This window comes from Ursus americanus, chromosome 7 (genome assembly GCF_024610735.1).
Source record: "Ursus americanus isolate L20-20 chromosome 7, mUrsAme1.1.p, whole genome shotgun sequence".
In the NCBI taxonomy this organism is placed as follows: Eukaryota; Metazoa; Chordata; class Mammalia; order Carnivora; family Ursidae; genus Ursus; species Ursus americanus.
The window spans coordinates 36,167,760-36,190,571 of NC_142133.1; the positions used below are offsets into that span (position 1 = coordinate 36,167,760).

The window sequence follows — 22,812 nt, forward strand, 5'->3', positions numbered from 1 at the left end:
CTCCCTGAATCCAGCGCTCAGATATAATTGGTTATGATTTGGCTTCCAGGGTGAGACCAGCAACAGGGAGAGATGGTGGTTTCCGAGATTTCTCGGTAGGGAGCCAGGTGTTCTGTGCTGCAATCTGATTAATATTTGATACCTCCTGTAAGCCTACTTATTACAGGAGAATGATCTGATTATATAAACTTCCAGTGCTCCAGTTTTTGCTGAAAATGAAAGGACGCAATTGAGCTGGCCGGCCAGCATAAGTCTATGAACCCGTGAGGGTCCGGCACACATCCTGGAGTGTCTTAGATTCACCAGTGTAACACATGGCTCCCGTGAGACTTCCTAGAGGTCGGCCAGGCCACTTTGCGAGGTGACCCCTGTCCCCTGTGAAGAGGAGGAAGCAAGAACACTCATTTTCTGTACGCTCTTCATCCAAGCCCCGCATCCAGTTGAAGGCTCCATTTTTATCTGGTAAAGATGGAAACTTTAATAGTCATTTATTCCATCCTTCCACCAAAGCTAAGGGTCCTTGTCCAACATCCCTGGAAGATAGTCAGCTCCATGCTTAGTGAGGCAGCCTACTATACCGTTGTCCAAATGTTCGAAGGGCTACAGTGAGGTGATACGGATTACACAGAGTGCAAATCCACCTTTTTGTTATGTTCATTCACTAGTTCTGGTTCTGGCCTCTGTTGCCATATTTTCTTTTCTTTCTTTTAAAGATTTTATTTATTTGACAGAGAGAGAGACAGCCAGCGAGAGAGGGAACATAAACGGGGGAGTGGAAGAGGAAGAAGCAGGCTCCCAGCAGAGCAGGGAGCCCGATGCGGGCCTCAACAGGGACCTGGGTTCACGCCCTGAGCCAAAGGCAGATGCTTAATGACTGAGCCACCCAGGCGCCCCTCTGTTGCCATATTTTCTAATGATGAAGTCCCTCACACCCACAGAGGCTGAGCATGTGGGAAAGCACTCTCAATGGCAGTGAATCCCAGCTGGTAGATAAATTACCTGGTTCATCCCAGATCCCCATTTGCCCAAGGCGGGGCTCCAGCCCTTGGGACCCTGGAACCCTGACTTGGAGTGCTGACTGTCAGCTGATCTTTCCTGCTGACCCTCATTTCCCCCGGAGGCAGTGCAATGTAGTGTTTAAGGACATGGACTTGGACACAGGCTGCCTGGCTTTGAATCCTGGCTCTGCCACTTCCTCACTGTGTGATTTGGGGCAGCTATTTGCCCTCTCTGTGCCTGTTTTTCTCATCTGTAAATTGAAAAAAAAAAAGTATCTACCTCATGAGCATTATTAAAGGTAATATTTGTAAAGCACCTAGAATAGCACCTGAGCATAGAGTGCCACATCAATGTTTATGATCAATAAATTCTGAGGTTTTACTATGAAAGAAACAATGTGCCCAGGGGACTAGTCATTCATGGAGGAGGGAACTGCCCACATCCTTAAAAGAGCTATGCCTCCTCCCACCTCTTTCTTCCCCTCATCAGTTTCCATGGCGATGGGTAACAGATGGAGAAGAATTGCCTGAGCTTCTTCCCATCTGCCTATAAGCAGAGCAGGGAGCTGCCTCTCTCAGCTGGGGATGACCCAGTTTCCTAGAACCCCAGACTGATAGAGAGCAATGAGAACATTGTCCCCAGGAGAATGGACTAGGCTCTTAGCCTTGAACCACTAAAATGACCACAGCCACGTTTGCTTGTTTGCCAAGGTCACTGAGGGAGAAAAGTAAGACCATGATGGAAACAGAACCTCAGTGCTGGCTGCTCAAGCAGAAATGAGCGGCCAGGGGCTACCATCCCAACAGCATCTGCAGACTGCTGGCCCCTGGGGGCGCCCATGCCCTAAACCACCCTCACCTCTGGTCTAATCTTGCCTGCTCTGCTTCCACACCCTCCAGCTTCCTTTTTCTCTCTAGAAGCCTCCCTGCTCCACAAGCTGAAAAAAAGCCACAGGAGCTTTTGTGGGGGTTATTTGCCTCCATCGCCTGATGCACTTTAACAAGGTCACGTGGAACCAGTCCTGACTGAAAAGAAAGTGACAGCAGGCAGGGCCAAGAGAAGCCGCTGGGCTGTGGGGGCCGGTGGCTGGCAGCACTGCGCTTTCATCCTCCCAGCTGCTAGGCGGCCATCCTGCCTTTGGTTAAACCGTACCGAGGCCATTTCTCAGTGCGGAGCCTGGGAGAGGTCTTCACCTCGTGGGGGGATACATGGGCATCTCTCTCCATTCATTTTCGGGCCATGCTGTCTTTGCAAAGCGGTAAGAATTATTTTCTCATGGAAACCGCCTCTTCAGAAGGAGGAGGGGAACTCATTAGAGTGCAGACAGGGGGGAAGGAAAGTGGGCATACTGGAGGCTCGGCCAGGTTCTAACATCAGTCAGGGGTCAGAGCTCAGGGCCAGCATCTGTTTGGGGCAGGGAGGCCGCCACATCAGAAAGGAACTGCCTTGATCCTGGTTCTACCCTCTCCACCTTCTGTTCTGACCAGTAGGGGGATGGGGCACTTCTAACACCTCTTCATCATTGTCTTAACAACTGTCCTCTTAACATATTCTTTTGAAAACCGCTGAGAAAGGTGCCATTTGCAGAACCTCCACTAGCAATGCTTCTGGGATTATCCCATTCTTTCCCCATCCCCCAACTCCCAAGACAAAGGCAGGCCTTCCTCCTGGGGTGCTACTCTGCCCAGACCAGCCAGGAGAGGGCAGACAGGACACCAAAAGGACTTTACAAAGAGCTGACTCATCCTGGAGCAGTTAGCCTTCCCTTCTGTCAACCGAGTCCTAAAAATACCATCAGCAACACCTCTCCTTATCTGAAAGGCCCCATCCTCAACAGGACCCCATAGGCCCCACATGTCCAGCTGAGGAAACACAGAAAGCAAGTCCCTGACCCAAAGACACATATCCCAGAGCTGGGAAGGATGGAGTCCATTCAGCTTGCAAGGCCCCCTTACTCACCCTGGACAGCTTGCCACACTGAAAGGAGCACGTGTTTGGCTTATGTAACACCACCTTGTTATCTGGCAAAACTAAAGGATTTGTGTTTTCCTATTGCTTTTCCACCAATTCCTCTAGGGGTCCCATGATCACTGACAATCCCCACCCACTCTTGACTCCATCCCTTACTCGTTAGGAGGACCTCATGATGGGCTCCCTGGATATTACGTTGGGGGTTCCCTGGTGTTCAGGCTTACCATGTCTAATTTCGCCCTTTTCTGGGCTGGACCATGTTCATGGTCTTTGCAAACTATACCCTCCAGACAAAAAAAGAAAAGACCTACCTACGACGTGGTGTCTATTTGGCATAGCTAGATGTAACAGTTATACCCCAGGTAATAGGTGAGCATGGGAAGAACTTTTATATCCCCTATTACAGTTTCTCCCACTGTCCGATTGATGGGCCTAGACAGCTCCCTGTCCTGGGCACTGACCCTCAAGAGGTGGGTACTGGTTGTTAGGCAACAGTGATAAATATTTTAAAGCTACAAAACTGATTCTAAGTGTGAAACTTTAGAAGGATAAGGTGGTGCCAAGGCAGAGAAATAGGGCAAGGCTTTTAGACGGCTGGCTCCCAGGACTCCTTAAATCATGGCCAGTGGGGCCTCCGTCAGAGCCAAACCAGGGCCCGCTCCCCAGAGGAACCTGATCACCTGTATCTCACACGCAGCCTGCAGGTGGAAGATCTTATAAAACGCCTCCTCCACGGTGTCACCGAGAGCGACCACTCCATGGTTCCTTAGCACCAGGATCTGCAGAGGAGCAAGTGGCCAATTAAAACTTCAAGCCTTTTAAACTTCAGTGAAGGAGAGATTTTTCATTTACTCCAGATCAGTTTCCATATCCAATCCCAAAGCATGCCCCCAATTCCTTGTTCATTCTCCCCATACAAATACCCCAGTGCTACCCCACATGTGATTTTAACCCTAAGCAACCTCCTTAAGAAATAGAAGATGCTTTTTAAGATGGAGACTACAGAGCTTGGTGGATTTCTTTGGGCAATACCTGGATTTTTAGGCTTTCAAGGGGTTCAAAGTCTGAAAACCTGTGTCTGTGTTAAAGCGAATGAAATTATTTTGTGTCCAATAGGAGGGTCTAACCTCAAAAGCAATCTCCTGCTCCTATGACTTAGTTGACTTGGAAATTAAAAGCCAAGGGGGTGGCTCTGCAGGAACAGGTGAGTCGTGTCACCTCTCTGGACCTCAAGTCTCCTCCCCATGAACTCAGTGAGGCCCTGGTAGCTCTAAGACCCTACACTTCTGTGAAAGAGGCCGTAGTGGCCTTCTACTCTAACTCTCTGGTTTTGCAGAAGAGGAAACAGAAGCCTAAAGAAATGGAAAGCCTCCCAGCTAATCAGGGACAGAATCGGAACTAGCACTCAGGTGTTCTCACTGTTGGTGCAACGCTTATGACTCAGCCAGGGGCAGGCAGACAAAAGGGGGCAGGGGAGAGAAACAGACATGAATTTATACTAAGAGCCTGACTCCCCAAATTTCAGATGCAGAACTGTTTCTTGGTTGGTTTTATCCTCAAGAACTCTCTGAAACCAGGTGATGCCCACCTAGCAGCAGGGACACAGACCCACGTGCTGGGTGTGTCCTTGCAGACCTGGGCTGAGGCCTAGTGGCATCATCATCACATCCTCTCTTGCTGAAAACAGCTGGAGGTTTTTCCTCTCAAGTGCCAGAGAAATGGAAAGAGATGATGACTCCGGCCTAAAAAGATTTTGCAGATAGCAAATGCCCCATCTCTGAAATTCTTGCGGCATTTCGTCGATGTGAACATCTCCTCCTTCTCCTGGCACTGCTAATGAGGCTTTAGGGAATGTTGGGAAAGAGTGGCAGGGATTTCTCCTCTGTGTCAGGGATGGGAAGACAGAGGCTCTCAGACTGGAAATGACTCAGGCAGTGAGTGCCTTTCGAGGACAGGAACAAACGTCCATCAACCTAGGCTCAGCTCCAGAACTTCCCGTACTAAACTGGCTACCTCTAACTATGACTGCAGGGAAGCAGCACTCTCCTATATTAGACTCCAGGGGAGGAGACGACAATGTGTCTATGTGAAATGAGAGTAATAAAATGTGTATCCCTGGGAATATATCCTAAGGAAATGATTGCAAGCTTATAGAGAGATTTAGCTAAAAGGATTTTCATCCTGTGTAGTTTATAGCAAGGAAAAATTCAGGGCGGGGAAACTTCCAGTGTCCAATCACAGAGGATTGTTAAGGTAAATGGTGGCATAGCCATTTATACATGAGATATAATCTAATAATTTAAAATAGTGTTTTAGAAAATATGTAATAACATACAAAGGTGTTTACTGGATATTGCTAAGGGAAAAAAGGAGAATACATTTTCTGATCCTAGTTTTCTAAATATACGTGAATATATTTGTGGAGTGTGCACCAAAATCTCAGGATAGTGGGATAAAGAGAATTTTATCTCACTTTTTTGTTTATGTGCAACTTCTTCTTTTTTTTTTTAAGATTTTATTTATTTATGTGACGGAGAGACAACCAGCGAGAGAGGGAACACAGCAGGGGGAGCGGGAGAGGAAGAAGCAGTCTCCCAGCGGAGGAGCCTGATGTGGGGCTCGATCCTGGAACGCCGGGATCATGCCCTGAGCCGAAGGCAGACGCTTAACGACTGCGCCACGCAGGCGCCCCTATGTGCAACTTCTAAACAATGTCCACTGAACACGTCACTCATGATGTAGGCCTTTGACAATCCCACCCCAGAGTGTCTTCCCAGAACAGCCGAGCAAACCTTGCAGGTGGGTCCAAGGCACTTCTGCAGGCTGATCCGATCTGCTTCCTGCTCCATCCCACCGTTGAAGTCATAATAGGCCATGTCCCCCACCAGCAGGGCATTGTGGGAGACAGGCAGGAGGCCCCACTTCATGGCTGACACCTTTAGTGAGAAAGTGGAATGGTTAGCACCTGTGGCTCCCCGACTCCATCTTTGCCCTTTCCTCCGAGTGGTACTGCCAGGCTCTACTCTGGGGACTAGTAGGGTTGGGAGCAAGCCCCCAAGAAAGGCACTGCCCTTTGACTCTGCTGCACCTGGCTGGACTCCGGCTTTCTGGCTGCTTTCTCTGCCGTCTTTCCATCACCATTTTGACAGCAGCCATGTCAATATACCTCTCTCTAAAATTGCTACAAAGAATGCTTTGAGAAAGCTAGTGCTGCTGCCCACCCCCTGCTTTTCTCTTGTGCTAGGACTCTGGAAAGAGGTAGGGGTAGCGGAGTTGGCACCAGGCTGGAACAAAGCAGGGTCCAGGGTCCTCTGAGGTGAGCTGGTAGACATCCTCAGCTTTGAGGTCAGTGCAGAAACAGGGAGGCCCACTGAGAGGCTCCATTTTACTAGTGACAGGGCAACAAGACTGCCAGGAAACAGGGTTAAAATTCATGCTTCATACTCTGCCTTTTATTAAAAGCAAAGAGCGTGGAGAGGTTTAGGAGAGCCTCTTGCTTTGTTCCCGCTTTCTGCCCCATGAGTGAGCCTGGGCTCTGCAGAAACGGACACTCAGCACAGATACATCATTCAGTCTTGGCCCAAATTCTGGAAAATCTGAGTGCTCATAATGGGTGTGCTTCACAGAAAAACCCCAGGCCAATGACAAGTCTGCTCTGCCCCTGCAGGTGTAAGGCCTGGAAGTCAGTAAGATGGGTTGAAGGTTGAGGGAACACCCAGACCTGCTTGTTGTTGCCTTTCCAGGTGACATTGCGGTGACTTAGGTACACATGGAGAAACTACCAGAGCCCCTGAGGGGACAACCTGATCCTTGAGGGTATTCCTTCTACTCTCTCTGAGTTTTCCTTGCTCCTGTTCTGCCTCACAGCCTACCCAGGGCTATGAAGAGTGGACAAGTCCAGGTTCCACCATCTTATCTTTTATCAAGATCTCTCCTCACCAGAGCCTGGGCTGGGGGTGGGGGTTGGGGCAGGCGTCAGTCTGATAGGACTGACCTAGGTGCCGTCACTTGGGTAAGTGGTGCTCGTGCGTGTAGGTAGCAGGGTGGGGGACGCAGTAGAGCAAACATTGCGTATCTCTGCCTTATGTCCCCAAACCAAGACTTCTGGGCTTGGAAAAATGGAGAGGATTAGGGTCACCACACTGGGTGTTCCCTCTCCTCACCTTGACCTGAGTTGCAGGAAATCTTTCCAGAACTGTTTTAAATAACGAGATTGCCACTATTGTGGGGGGCTTATGTCTTTCCTCAGGGAGGACCTCAGAGAAGCAGGTAGCATGGGTCTGCTGCCAGCCTCGGGGACTGAGACGCTGGCCTTCGAGCGGACACTCACGGCTGCTGTGGCCGGCGTGTGCAGGTGGATGACGCAGCGTGCGTCAGGTCTGGCTGCGTAGATGGCCGAGTGCAGGCAGAAGCCCGTGGTGTCCACTGGGAAGCAGCTGCTGCCCTTCTCCACCACCTCTCCCAGGATGTTCACCTTGATCTGGGCCAGGGAAGAGAAACTTGTGGGCAATGGCAGGCAGGGGCCCTCACGACCCTCCCCCCAGGTGGGCCACACCCGCTCACCAGGAGCCAGGGCTATGCTCGGTGTTGGGAGAAAAGGAGACCTGTTCCTGCCTTTGGTGAGTACGCAGGCTAACAGGAGATAAGGCTGATTATAATTCAGCAGGTAAAATTCTAGAGTTTCTCAAATTTTACCAGGCATAAGAATCACCTGGAGATCCTGTCAAAATGCAGATTCTCTACAAACTGGTGTGGCCACTCTGGGGAACAGTAGGGAGGTTCCTCAGAAAGTTAAAAGTAGAACTACCCTATGATCCAGCAATTGCACTACTAGGCATTTACCCAAAGGATATAAAAATACAGATCTGAAGGGGCACAATAGCCAAACTATGGAGAGAGCTGAAATTAGTCCATCGACTAATGAATGGATAAAGATGGGAGGGGTGTGTGTGTGTGTGTGTGTGTGTGTGTGTGTGTGTGTGTGTGTGAACGCCACAGACTAACTATGCGTGGGGCCAGCCAGAGCCACCAACAGTTGTATACACACACACACACACACACACACACACACACACACAGGAATATTAGCCATCAAAAAGAATGAAATCTTGCCATTTGCAATGACATGGATAGAGCTAGAGTGTATTATGCTAAATGAAAGAAGTCAGAGAAAGAAAAATACTACATAATCTCACTTATATGTGGAATTTAAGAAAGAAAACAGATGAAATATGGGAAGGGGGAAAGGAGAGAGGGATTCTTAAGAATAGAGAATAAACTGCGGGTTGATGGAAGGAGGTGGGTGGGGGAGGGGTAGATGTGTGATGGGCATAAAGGAAGGCACTTGTTGTGATAAGCACTGAGCGTTGTATGTAAGTGATGAATCACTGAATTCTACTCCTAAAACCAATATTGCACTGTATGTTAACTAAAATTTAAATTAAAAAAAAAAGCAGATTCTGATTCAGTAGACTAAGAATGGGACCCAAGAGTCTGCATTTCTGACAAGTTCCCAGGTGATACCCATGCTGCTGGTGCACAGACCACACCTTGGCTGGAGGTGCTAGAAGAGAATCAGTCACAGAATTCTCTAGAAGCAGATGGGTGGAGTATTTGATACCAATGAAAGAGGGGGATCAGAGAAGCCTTCCCAGAGGAAGGAAGAAACATCTAAGCTGAGCCTTTTTCTTGTTTTTTCACTCTTTATTTTGCATTTTTAAGCGTCATACACAAAGGTAAAGATAATAGTGTAATAAACACCCATTTACCAATCACCCAAAAGCTAGATCTTAAAGGACAGGTAGAAACTAGTCACTGGACTTATAATCTGCATTTGATGCCAAGGAGCTAGTAGGTATCATGGCTAACAATCACACACTTGTGTGTGAGTGTGTGAGTGTGTGTGTGTGTGTGTGTGTGTGTGTGTGTGTGCGCGCGTACGCACCACTGCTGATGGCTCTGGCTGGCCCCGCACACAGCAAGGCTGTGGTGTTCCCTGCTTAGCATAAACATCACCATTAGAGAAGGTCACTTTCTCTGACACAGTGGGACAAGAGACTATTCCTTACTCGTGCTTAGGCATAGACACAAATGACACTGTGCAACTGCAAAAATGTCCACCACCCCCTCCTGGCTAACAGGAGGCACTGACGCTTCTCTATCAATGGTAGCTTCAGCCTCGCTCCCCGCCCCCGCCTGCCTCGCAGAGCTGCCCTGCGCCTGACAGTGCGCCATGCAAGGCAGCACCCCTTCCTAGGACCAACCAGCGGTGCTAATGTCAGTTCGCCAGCACGCAGCTGTCAGAGTACAGTTTCTACACGGAAACCTGACTGCATCTCTCACCTGCTTACAATGCTTCAGCGGCTCTGCTCGCCCAGAAGAGTAAAGCCAAAGCACCATCACAATGCTTTCGGTGCCATTTATCAGCTGGTCCCTATCCCCTTCCCAGCCTCGCTTCCAGACACGGAATATGTGAGCCAGACACGGCCCCTCGCTGCCCTCCCACGTGCACCAGGATGTGGCATGTGCCTGGCTTTGTGTCAACTGTCCTCCTCCTGCTGAGGACACAGTTCTCTCTGTCCAGTCTCTCCTGCCTCCGCATCTAGGTGGCCCTGTGCAAGTCACTTACCTCCCTGGGCACCAGCGTCCTCTCCTGCCTGTGAAGTGGCCTTGGCAGTCCTCAAGGTCCTACCCTGCCCAGATATTCTGTGACTTGGTACACTGGCTCTTTAACTGCATACCTGGTCTCAACACGTGATTGTGTCTCAAGCCTGGCAGAGGCCCTGGGGTGGCACCCTCTGGCCTCAGATGTACAGCACAGCAGCTGCAGCCCATGCACCTAAGAACCGCTGGGCCTCTTCTGATTGTAAGAAAGCCCTTTCTACTGCTTTCCTCCTCCTGCCCAGGAATCTTTCCTGATCAAGACAAACTTCTGGAATTTTCTTCCTACTATACCTAAAAGGAGCAAGAGAACCAAAAGGGGTCCCAGAGCTATTTTTAATGGCATCGGCACTAGGCCAGTCTTGCACTGCTTTGAGACAAAGCACTGGCTGTTGTTCTAATATATTCCCCAATCCAGGAAGGCCTCCCCATTCCCAGACTTTGGGGTCCAATCCCAGCACAGAAGACCCCAGGCCCATCTCCTCCCCCTCCTCCCTCCTACTGCACTTGCTGCCTACACCTCATATTTGGTCTCATGGTTGGGTTGTGCTATGGGTATTCTGCTTTGGGGCCATGTGTCTTCTCTTCCCCACCAGACTGCAAGCTCCACGAGGGACAGAATGGCAGTAGCTAATCTGCAGATGACCTTTCACTGTAGGCTGCTGTCATTTCAATAAGCAATGGGCAGTGAGATGCCGGACTATACTTACCAGGCTGGATGCGGTGACTTCACTGCAAGAAACTCCCTTAGGGCTAATCAGGAAGTGATCCTGCTCCTTGCTGACTCTCAGCTAGAGGGAAGACACACGTTCTCAGTGGCAAGGAGACAGAAGGGTCATTTCCAAGGACACTCTGCTTGAATCCCCTCTTCCCCTGAATCCACTGCACCTAAAACTCACTCTCAAGAACCCTTCTCTCCGCCCAGCACACGAGAGATGAAGGGGACCTGGCCTTTATTTGGAACTGGGGCAAGGGACCTACAAGAGGAATCTCCCAGTGATCCAGGGTAGCCCTAGAAATAGGATCCAGGAGTTCCTAGCTCCTTATGCAGGGAAGTGGCCGCAGGGAAGCTTGTCTATTTCAGGTGACCACAGTAGTTAGAAATGTTAGAAGGGCTCAGCGCATGGCCATGCCAACGGGCAGGAGCTCTCCCTTGGGATTTTGTCAGGGTCACATGCAGTACCCACCCCACTCCCAGATGCTCTGCTCACCGTGACATAGGTGTCGCTCAGCTGGGCCCAGCCATAGAGGTCTAGGAGACGGTAGACGCTGCTGATCTTGCACCGCATGAGCCGCTCCCCCTTGGCCAGGTTCAAGGAGTCAGCTGTGTGGAGGTCATTGATGGGTGTCATCATGGAGAAGTCTGCAGGGAAACAGGGTGGGGACAGGGCAGCTCTCAGGGTCAGGGCTGCTGTCTGCCCCCCTTCTTTCCTTGCCCTAGTCATCTCTAAATTCTCAGTGGCACTACAACTGTACAAGAGACTTCCACAGGCAAGGAATCAAATATTCTTTGACCCTCATCCAGGGGGAGAAAATCCATAGAATGGATAGTTGTGCCCAAGAAGGTCTTCTGCTTATTCAGATAAAAATGGCATTGCTTTTGGTCAAAAATCATGGCAAAATTCAAACCACAGAATGAAGGATTCTCGGAATGCCAAGCTCACAATAAATCCTAAAGATGGACATTGAATAAAAGCAAGAATAAGTTACTGAGTGGAAATATAGGTATACTTCATCAGCTAGTTTTGATGAAGTAGATACTAATCATTAGACCTGCTACTGTTTATTGTTTTAAACTATACCATGTAATATAACTTTTCCTCTGCTTTGGAAACAGGGCAAATCAGAAAGCCAAGTCAGCCAGGAAGTAAATTTCTCAACTTCTTCCCACAAGTCATAAACTTCCGGAAGTCAGTGTGGCTAGCTGAAGGGCTTCAGGCTTCAGGCAGGCCATGTCTGCTCCCCTCTGGATATGCAGTCTCTTGGTTACTAATGGTTCTTTCTGGGAATTTGGGGAGTTACGGAAGGGATTTGGAAATGGGCCTAGAGGGCTTGACGGTCTTATCTTCAGGGCACAGAAGGGGTTAGGAGGTGATGTCCAGTCTATCCCATTAAAAATGATAACCGCTCCCTGCATGCCTCCGGAAGGCATGAGAGGGTGTCTGAGCCCCAGCACTTCCGATTAGTCAGTGTCTAGAAACCAATAAAAGAATCAGTAGGAAAGGGTTCTGGCTTAAAATGATGTCTGGCTGGGAGCCTCCTGATGCCGCCTCTCCCAGCATCCCGCTAAAAACTTTAATGGGTTAGATGCCCTTTAGCAGCTTCCACTGTCTCAATAAACTCACTACTACACTGTGCGATATCTGTCCTGCATCAGGTTCGCCATTAGTTATAATGATGAGAGGGTCTGCAAAGGTCAAAGTGGACCACGTGCTGTGGGGCCTACATACAGCAAGCAGAGGAAGCCTCGAAACACCCACGTCAGGAATATGCACCCCAAAAACCTGTGCTCACCAGAGGAGGGATACCTCTGGGGCATGTGTCCAGTAACCAGAGTTCACAGAGAAAGAAGTGGTCCAAAGGCTCAGCTGAACTGGCAAAAAGAACAACAACGAAATTCCAAAGTCAACAATTTCTCATTGGAATTGACCAGTCTGGGATCCCGTCCTCCTGTTTGTGCATTCCCCAGACAAGCCTCTTTCCTTCACCCCCCGCAGCAAGAAGGAAGGCATAGCAAAAGCATAAGCCTCCCGAGACAAAGCCAGGCAGGGGGAGCTATTGTTGGGAGAGGGTCTTCAGACCCAGATTTCTTTAATTCCTTCTCTTACAAATAAGTAGGAAATCCCCAGGGATGGCCAGGAGGACAGAATAGGTCTAAAAACATGCCATCTCTTCCTTTGTGTCCTTTATCAGTGTCTCCCCTCCCCCACTCTGTGGAGCTTTGCTGTAAGGATTACCCTACCAGCAGACCCAGGGTGGGAGAAGAGACCAGAAGGCTCCACGAGCATCCCAGAGCCTCTGCTCTCAGGATTTTAAGAGAAAGAATGCTTATTCTGACCAGCCTCACAAAAGTTAAGATGACTGAACGCCAGGTTTATGACTCAGATCTAACCAAGCCTTACTCAAGGGACCTAAGAAAACAGAAAAAGATGAAAACTCCCTAACCACCTCCAGGAAAGCTAAGACTGAAGGACACATGATTGCAAGAAAGAAACCAAAATAAAAACACAAAACAACCACAAAATTCTAAGGCAAATGGAGCTGAACAAAGAACAACTGCGCTTGAACTCATGACACTTGGAACTTCCCCTCTCCACATTCCCAGACTCAGATACCCTGAACATGCCCTAATCAGATTTTCAGGCATCCAACTGTCTTCCTGACAGATGCTGGTCGGTGAGGCAGTGGGAATGCTGGTCGGCTCTGTTTCTCTTTCAAAAGAAAAAGTATAAGGACAGAGACATGAAAATGATGAGAAAGAATAGGATAGCTATGAGAGACAAAGACCAGAGAGTCAGCGTACAAACAATCAGCACTGACATAGCAGAAAAAAATTTCTGAACTGAAAAACAGACCTGTGTAAATAAATTATAAGGATTTACTACATTCCAGAGGGGAAAGTCCATAAAGAGAAAAAGCCTACGATTATATGCTTCCTGGCACATTTCTGTAATACAAGGATAAGAGGGAAAAATGCACAAACATCTACCAAAAAAAATGTTGGTTACCTACAAAGGAACAAAAAACCCGGCTGGTTCAGATTTCTCTGCCATAGCAAGAGGTGCCAGAAGACAATGCTGTAAGAGGTTTACCAACAAACCACACTAAAATAAAGTAACGTGAAGCAGGTAAAAAGAAAAGAATCGTCAAAAGTATGCCCACCAAATATAAAGAAAAAATAAATGAGGTCATAATATCATCAAAGTAGAAATCAGGGAAAGCCCTATTCCTCTGGAATATTCATCCTTGGTAACAAGAAGGGAGGCAGAGCAAAAGCATACGCCCCCCTAGACAAAGCCAGACAGGAGGGGGCATGGCTGGGAGGGCCTCTGTAGCGGTCATTTTACATGAATTAAACATATAATCCGTCATGAAGCTATAGCCATAAAGGACATTTATGCTTTGAATAACATCTCATCAAGATACAAAGCAAGAGCTACCAGAAATATGAAGAAAAATGAACACTAATTAAATATACAGTGGAAGACAACACAACGCTCATTTTTTACAAAATAAAAAAAAATGAAGATACAGATTAAATACTATGCCCTGGAGATAGAGTCTATACCTATATATCATTCAAAAATGATATTATTAGGCCACAGAGACAATCTCAATAAATCCCCAACATAGATAAATAGGCCACGTTTTCCAAAAACAATGCAATCAAACCAGATGTTATAAACAAACCCTTAAAATAATACACATTCAACCACTTGGAAATGAGAAAACACACTCCCAGATAGCTCTTAGAATAAAAATAAAATCAAAACAGCAACCCAAAACTATCTAGAAATTAACAATAAAGGAAATATTATATCCAAATGCATGGGATAAGACGAAACTTACAGAGAAAAAAAATTCATAGCCTAAAACGTCTTTGTTATTGAATTAAATATGAAAATAAAGCATCCATTTTATTCTACTCTAGAAAACATAAAAATAACAAAACAAACCAAAGAAAAGTTATGGAAAAGTATTAGTGAATAGAAAAACAAGATCTATGCATTCGGAAACTAGAAAATTAGTAGAACTATATAGAAATCCAAGAACTGGCTCTTGTGAGAAGATGTATGAATAAACCAACATCTACACTGGCCATAAAAGAAAGCGGGATTACACAACACCAGGAATGAGAATGGGATGTCAGCTCACTCACAGCAGGAAGTTCAAATGATAGAAATAATATTGCAAATCACTCTAATAATTTTAAAAACCTCCACGAAATGGATTATTTATTTAAAACATATGTTCAAAATTTACTCAAGAAGCAGCAAAATAATTTTTTTTTAAACCCTAGATGAAACTGAGAAAAATAATGTTATAAAAAATGTTCCAGATCTGCATGGCTTTACAAGTAAGTAATAAACCTCCAAGGAAGAGAGACTTCCTATCTTATGTAAATGCCATCAGGACAAAGAAAAGGATGGGGATCACCTGATTCATCTTACGAAATTATAGCCTTAAAACCAATACTAAATGAGGACTGCTCAAAAAGTGAATTTCTGACCAATCTCATATATGAATATGCAAATTCTATATAAAAGTCTAGCAAATCAAATTTAGAAGAGTATTTTCAAAAGAACACATCAAGAGCAGGAATGACTGATTTCAGGAATGAAAAAAGAATTCAATGTTCAGAAATCTATTAATATAATTCATCGCATCAATAGTTCAAAGAAAGAGAAATCAATAAATGCCCAAAATGCATTTTATAAAATTCAACATCCATTTCTGAAAAGAACCCATATTGAACTAGAATAAAAAGATACTTCCTCAACATGGTAACGAACTCAGACTCTTGTGGTAAAGGATTTTTATTAAAGTCAGATACAAGACAAGGATGATTACTCTCTAATCTATTATTAAACATTTTTCTGAGGGTTCTAATGGATGTGAGAAAACTGGAAAAAGAAACCAAAGGGTAAATTTTGGAATGAAGGATTAAAAATGACCATTATTTGCAGGTTATGTGATTTTTCTATATACAAAACCCAAGAGAATTAACTGAAAAGCTGTAAGAATTTAAGAGTTCAATAAGAAGCTACTTTCCCTGGATGACAGCTATAACCAGAAAGAAAATTGAATGGAGGAAAAAAATAATTTAAAATATCAAAGTTATATAAAATTTCCAGGAAAAACTTAACAAGAAATTAGTAGGGACTATAAGAAAATAACTACTAACCTTCTCTCATGGACATTAAAAAAAAAAGTAAATAAATAGAAGACATACATCATTTCCGAAAAGCCTTAAAATTCATTTGTTCAGCCAACAAAAAGAACGATTTCTCAACATTTGCAGCAACATGGACGGGACTGGAGGAGATAATGCTAAGCGAAATAAGTCAAGCAGAGAAAGACAATTCTCATATGGTTTCACTCATTTATGGAACATAAGAAGTAGGAAGATCGGTAGGCGAAGAAAGGGAAGAAGAAGGGGGGGTGGTAGACAGAAGGGGGAATGAACCATGAGAGACTAGGGACTCTGGGAAACAAACTGAGGGCTTCAGAGGGGAGGGGGGTGGGGGAATGGGATAGACTGGTGATGGGTAGTAAGGAGGGCACGTATTGCATGGTGCACTGGGTGTTATACGCAAGTAATGAATCATGGAACTTTACATCAAAAACTAGGGATGTACTGTATGGTGACTAACATAATATAAAAAAATTATTAAAAAAATGAAAAAAAAATTTGTGCAAATATTTTTAAAACACCTACACTGTGCCAGCTACTTTTCTAAGTCCAACACACTATTCTAGGATACATCAGTGAACAAAACATACAAATATCTTTTCCCCCATGAAACTTATATTCTAATATAAAATTACAAATTTATAAATTCTCCACCAATTAATCTATTTATTTAATATAATCCCAATCAACATCCCAAAAGGGAATTTTTGAGGTATAATGGGGGGGGGCTTGACAAAATAATTCTTATTTTTAGAAATAATTAAGGGTATTTGTCCCATGGGATGATCAAACATGGGCAAGGTGTTTCTGAGTGTGCAATCAAAAGAGGAACACACAAAGGAAAGTAACAATGTATTCAATTGCATAGAAATTAAAGAGTTCTACAAGACAAAAACATCATTAACAAAAAAGGCAATGGAGAAACTGGAAAAAAAATTGCAATATACTTGACAGATAAAAGGGAAATAGCCCCACCTTAAAAGATTTGAAAATCTGTAAGAAAAGAATATGTGAGTAGGAAAATTGGCAAGGAATGTGATAGGCAATTTACTACAAAACGAAAATCATCCCAACATGTATATGAAAATATATCCAACGTCATTAGTGATCAAATAAATTCACATTAAAACACAAATAAAGTACTATTTATCACCTATCAAATTAGGAGGATGAAACGAATGGTATAATACATACTACAGATCAAGGTGGAGGAAAAGAGCCCTCTCTTGCTTTTCTGGTGGGAACATAAATTGGTTCCATCTTTGTCCAGGGTAATTTGGCATTACGCATTAATGTCTTTAAAACACGCAAATACTTTAAAGCAGCAATTCTAATTCCAGTAATTTGTCTTTAGAATATAGTGATAGAATAAATGAAAGGATTTATGGCACTGTTGTTCACAAGAGCAAAAAGTTATAAACAACCTGAAAGTCCAAAAATGGGAAACAGTCTAAAAATAAGCTATGGCATATTCAATCATGCCACAGAATAGCATACTTTCACCAAACGTTATATTATAGAATCATGTTTTATTATGTGAAAAATTAGTCAAGATATGTTAAAGCTATCAAACTTGCATGTATAATGTGATTCCATTTTTGTTTTCTTAATTTATATATGTTAAGAGAAAAAGGCTGGAAGGATACACACCAAAATATTGAAAATAGTCAATTCTTGGTTGTAAGCACACAGTACACTGATTTTAATTTCCCTTTCTTGATTATTTTCCTAATTTTTCATCATAATCCTGTATTTATGCTGTTGGAGAAAAGTATTTTTTTAAAGATTTTATTTATTTATTTGAAAGAGACAGAGATAATGACAGAGAGAGAGAGCATGAGCAGGGAGGAGAGGGAGAAGCAGGCTCCCCACTGAGCAGGGAGCCTGATGTGGGACTCGATCCCAGGACCCTGGGATCATGACCTGAGCCAAAGGCAGAAGCTCAACCGACTGAGCCACCCAGGCACCTGAGGGAAAGTATTTTTTGATGTTCATTTCTTCCAGGTTGTGGGCAGAACTTCAGAACCCAGGAAGAGGGTTTCATGCCCAGCCCTGGCTGCCTGTGGTCCTTGTCTATGGAGTCAGGTGGGTCTGTCCAGGGGGCACCAAGACACTGGCTTCAGTGGCCTCCTCCCATCCCTGCCACTCCATCTGCAAGGGAGTGGCTCCAGGGGTTTGAGAAAAGAGCAGCCTAAGTCAGGGGCTACTGCTAGCACATGAGTTTTCTTCAGTTTTGTATCGGCAGCTAGAATAACAGGGAGCAGAATCTGCACTCCCCACTCCTGGGTCCTCAGGCAGAGGCCACGAAGACACTTGGAGTTGCAAAGCTCCTCCCTTCATGCTAATCCACTTATGAAGGGATGGAGAAGTCACATAGAGGCTGCCCTGCCTCTCAGAACAATGACACCATGTCATCCTGTCCCCTCCTCCAGCAGAACCAGAAGGAGGTTTTCCCGTAAGTCACCATCCCCCTTCTATTTCTGGGCACCAGGAACAATTCTCCTGTGGGTCTTTAAATCCAGTAGCCTCAGAAGCAGAGCCAGGTACCTCTTTGGCTGTTCCCCCAGGTCGGCTAACTCAGCTGCACCACTCTCCGTAGCCTGGCAACCAACCCTCTCTTCCCCACCTCACTTCCTCCACCTCTGCTCCTGGCAGCTCCCCAGCTCCCCACGTACTCATGGAAGATGTTGGGAAGACTGCGTGGGAGGTGCTGGCCATGAAGTCCGCGATCTGCCGCAGGGCCCAGATGTTGGAGGAGTTGTTCCCCTTCTTCATCTGCTCCTGGATGAGGCCTTCCAGCTCCTCCCTGAAAGACTGAAGCAGGCCCCAAGGTGCTGGTTCCCTCCGTGGGTCTCATGTGGGAGACTGAGAACCTCTCTTCCAAGAGCCCACTCCGATCCCCTGGGTCAACTAGGCCAGGGCCACACATGGGATCCCTGGGCCTCAGAGGACATTGGGAATTCCACTGGGACCTCAGGAGCCCCCCCCCCCCAAACTGCTGTTTGGGAAGATGTCCCCTATTGTGTTCCCTTTGTCCTATGGGTAGTAATCCAGATTCCAGGTCCTTCCTGGGTCTAAGTGATATTCAAAATGTCCCTCCCACTTCCAACCCCCCCCCCCCACCTCTGGCCATCAGACATGGCAGTGTTTCACTTTAGTAATTAAGAGACATTTTAAAAAGCAGAACTGGACGAAAAAGTGTGCCACCCTCCCTGTTCATCAGCCATGCCTGTGGCTCTTCTGGACCTCAGTTTCCTCATACTGAAGGAATCAGTACTACTCTAAGCCTGGCTTTTCAGACCATAAATAAGGCATGCCTGTCCACCAGGTGGCAGCAGGAAACACTCAGGAGGAAACAGGGCGCCCCTCATGTGTTGGTCAATCTATAAAAGGACAGAAGAAACATGAACTCCTTTTGTCCCATTTCTTGCCTGAGAATAGAGTCCTATCCATCCAGGCCCCGAAACTTGGGTTGGTACTAACTCTGCCACTTCTATCACACCTCTCATCTCTCCTAGTCCCCCACTAGAGTTTTTCCATCATCCCAAAGCTTTTAGTACCTGCCATATTCCTCCGACTCCTCACACAGCGTCACCTGTCACCAAGACTTCAGGCCCATTACCTCAGTGCTCCTCTGTGAAGCCTGAGCTTTTATTGTGTGCTCTCAACCAGGGTCACACACAGCCTGCCTACATATCTTGTCTCTCCAAAGCCCAGTGGGGACTGAGGCAGAGCCCATCCTGGCAGGCACCTGGAGATGCCAGCTCCATCCTGAGCTTCCCAGCCCCTAGGATCATGTACTGTTTACTGAGGACCCCCAGCTCTACTGCCCTCACACTCCCACTGTCTCCTTCCACACTGCTCTTCCTCTCCTCATCCAGCGCCTACATCACCCTCCTACTTCAGTAGTCCATTAGGCCCATGCTTTGTTCTTCTCAATGCACCACTTGCCTCAAGGATGAGCTCTGTCTCCATGCCATGCAGGTACCAACTGACTTCAGGTCTGGGGCCATGGTAGGGTGAACATGACCTGCCCTCCCTTCCCTGCCCCATAGCCCCTTGTATCCTTCACTCTGGCCACCTCCTGGGGCTTCCAGACCCTCTTCACCTCTGCCCCATGCATGCCAATCTTATTGCCTCAACAGTGAGTTCTTTGTGGTGTTCAAAAATGGGGGCCCCAAGCCTTCCACGTGGCGCTCCCTGCTGGCCTCCGGTTTACACGAATATCCCTGTTAGTTCATTGCTGCAACTTTTGGGGAAGCCTGGAAACTGAGGCAGGGCTCCTGTCTCTCAGACCCACCCCCTCCCAGTAACAAGCAAAACCACCTGCACATAAACCAGGTTTTTGCCCTCTACCAGTGTCCGAGGAGAGAATGAAACACCCACAGGGCCAGGCCTGTCTTGCTCAGCGGGCTTAAAATTGCTACAACACTGAGCAAGCGGAAGAGGAGTTATTTATCTTTCAGATTCAGCCAGATGAATCCGCGGCGCTGCCTGCTCCCCTCCCTCCCTGCCTCCCTCCTTGCCTCCCTCCTCCTCCTCTCCCGTGCGCCTGGGGCGGACCCCACTCACGGGGCTCTCCAGGATCATGGTGACGCGCTTCTTCTGCTCCATCAGGTTGAAGTCCTGCCGCAGGTCCGCCGCGCGGCTGCGAAGGCGCAGGTACTCGGGGTCGTCCTCAGAAAAGCGGTCCAGATACTGCTGCCCCTGCGGGGGCGGCGGGGACGCAGCCTCGGGCACAGTGTCTTCACTCATTGTCCTGGTGGGCTTCTGATTCGCTCCTGGAAGACTAGAGAGAAGGGAAGAGGGAGCTCCCAGTCCGAGTACGGTTTCCTAAAGCAGAGGAGCTGGATTCGTTAGATTCACGCCGGAGGCGGCAATTCCCTGGAGGGTGTAAGCCGAGCGGTTCAAGCGCAGGGCGGCGGCAGCTGCCCATCGATAGGGGGCGCTAACACATCATCGGACCTAGTGAAAATCTGGCACACGCCCAGGGGTCCCCCACCCTTCCCTGACTCACCGGCCACACCGGGGTGGAAGGGGACAGCTCCTCCGGCGTGAGCATGACCTGCATACCTTTGGGAGCATTTCTGTGATCATACCTACCTAGTGTAAAGCTATGTATTGGGTATTAGTACTTGCTAAAGTAGTATATCTAGACCTGATCTCTGGAATGAGGACTAGGTCAGCCTTCGCAGAGTTGGGCTGGGACCCCTATTTTTCTATTCAAGCATGCTCCCCCCGCCCCAAGGCCTGATGGTGAACGAAGGAAGGTCTTCTCTTACTGTATTGGCGCCCTCCTCAAGAAGCAGCCTGCAGCTCCAGCCTCCACCTCCCAGCTGTGGGGCTTTGGCCACACCAGTCGGCTTTTGTGTGTCAGCACCACTGGGCCTTCAAATCTGGGTTCTGCCCCTTCAGTGCCCAGGGCAGCCTTACAGAGTGCTAGCTTTCTCCCTGCTGTGTGATCCCCTTCTCAGCAAAGGAAGGCAAGTGCCTTGACTGAATAAGAATTAGCTTTTTTTTTTTTTTAAGATTTTTTATTTATTTATTCGACAGAGACAGCCAGCGAGAGAGGGAACACAAGCAGGGGGAGTGGGAGAGGAAGAAGCAGGCTCCTAGTGGAGGAGCCTGACGTGGGGCTCGATCCCAGAACGCTGGGATCAAGCCCTGAGCCGAAGGCAGACACTTAACGACTGCGCCACCCAGGCGCCCCAAGAATTAGCTTTTGAACACAAGTGGAGCGATGCCAGCAAAAGGGCATTACAGGGGATCGGGACACCTGGCTTTCATCTTTAACCTGCCCTCCCTCACTTTACCTCTGTGAGCTCACATCTGCATTCCACGAGGAGGTGGAATGCTGTCTTGTTCTCTTAGAGCACTCCTGCCTCCTCCTCCTCATCTGCTCTTCCCCCTTGGCCCATTCTGTTAGCCCGAACCTTGACCTTCCTTACAGCCAGCAGTTGGTTTTGCAGGAGGCCTTGCTGGCAGCCAGTAAAGCATAGTCTTGTTGTCGGTGAGCTGTCTTTGACCTCTTCTTTCATCTTCTGTTGGGATTCTACCCTCCACCTTACAGTTCCTCTGAGTGGGGCAGGTGGGTGAAGCACTAGGTAATGGGAGAAGCGGGAATCTACCCCATTAGCCCAGAACACTCAGATGATCCTTCCTTTCCCTCTTCTTTCATTTTTCCTTCCTACCTACCTACCTTCTTTCCTTCCTTCCCTCCCTGCTTGCCCTCTCCTTTTCTTCCTTGCCCTTCCCTTCCTCCCTTTCTTCCCCCTCCCTGCTTTCCCTCCCTCCCTTTCCTCCCTTTCTTCCCTTCCTTCCTATTTTTTCCCCTTATGGGGAAGAGCAAATAGCAAATTCAAGGGAGAGCACACATACTGAGTCCCTCAGCTGATAGCCTGAACCCTTGTTCTGGAGCAGTGGTTCTTAAACTTGGGTGGATGTTGGAATCCACTGGGGAACTTTAAAATACTGATATCAGGGATTTTAATGTTATTAGTCTGGAGTGGGACATGGACATCAGGATTTTTGAAAGCTCCCTGGGTGATTCCAATAGGTAGTCTGAGTTAAAATACCACTGGCTAGATGTTAATAGTTGTACCATGTAATGGAAGGCATCCATTCCAGATGTTGGCCATTTAGCAAGCCAGCCAAAGATGGCACAAACCTCATCATCTAACACTATTGCCATGTGCCCCTTCCCATGGCTGTCCAGGCCCCATCCTCCAACTCCAGTCACCACCAGCCACCATACACTTGACCTGGGACAGCAGAAGTGCTCCAAATGCCACCACAACCTGCTTTTGCAAGTTTGCCAAACCATGACATCTCATCTTCATTCTTTCATGAATTAATCATTTCCTTATGAATGCCCAGATCTCCCCCAACCAGCATCTGTAGGTGAAATATTTGCCTGTGAGTGACAGAGTATGGAGGAGGCATCTTCTGGAAGTGGCAGCCAAAACACCCCAAAAGCAAAAAAAAAATTCTCTAAAGAAAGATTTGAAACAGATTTGGCAGGTTGCCAGAATGGCTGAAGTTGTCCTTAGTAGCATTCAAACCAGATTCTTCATAAGTGGAGAAAGAGTGATTGAGTCCATCAGGGATGCTTCCAGTGGAATTAGCTCTGCTCTTGAAGTCAGAATCTACAGTGTCATCCTCACTCTGTCATTCTCTAGCTTTGTGGGCTTGGGCAAGTAGTAATTTCCCTCTTTGGGTCTTGTTTTGCCCATCTCTAAATGAGGGAATGAACAGAATAAACTCTGGGC

The 22,812-nt window shown here is 47.1% G+C and overlaps 1 protein-coding gene across 3 annotated transcripts in view; it reads right to left on the reverse strand.

Annotated features, from left to right (window-relative positions):
- The window catches only part of ADD2 (adducin 2), a 53,558-nt gene that overhangs the window by 23,269 nt on the left and 7,477 nt on the right, over positions 1–22,812 (reverse strand). For 2 of the 3 annotated variants that reach the window (XM_045788215.2, XM_087863507.1), the window contains 7 exons: positions 20,117–20,333; positions 18,220–18,358; positions 10,842–10,993; positions 10,341–10,421; positions 7,301–7,450; positions 5,763–5,906; positions 3,651–3,749 (listed from right to left, as the gene is read on the reverse strand). In XM_045788215.2, the coding sequence (XP_045644171.2) occupies positions 3,651–3,749; positions 5,763–5,906; positions 7,301–7,450; positions 10,341–10,421; positions 10,842–10,993; positions 18,220–18,358; positions 20,117–20,299 (948 nt within the window). In that variant the 5' untranslated portion in view covers positions 20,300–20,333. The remainder of the gene's footprint in view (positions 1–3,650; positions 3,750–5,762; positions 5,907–7,300; positions 7,451–10,340; positions 10,422–10,841; positions 10,994–18,219; positions 18,359–20,116; positions 20,334–22,812) is intronic. The other variant, XM_045788217.2, reaches the window with a different exon arrangement.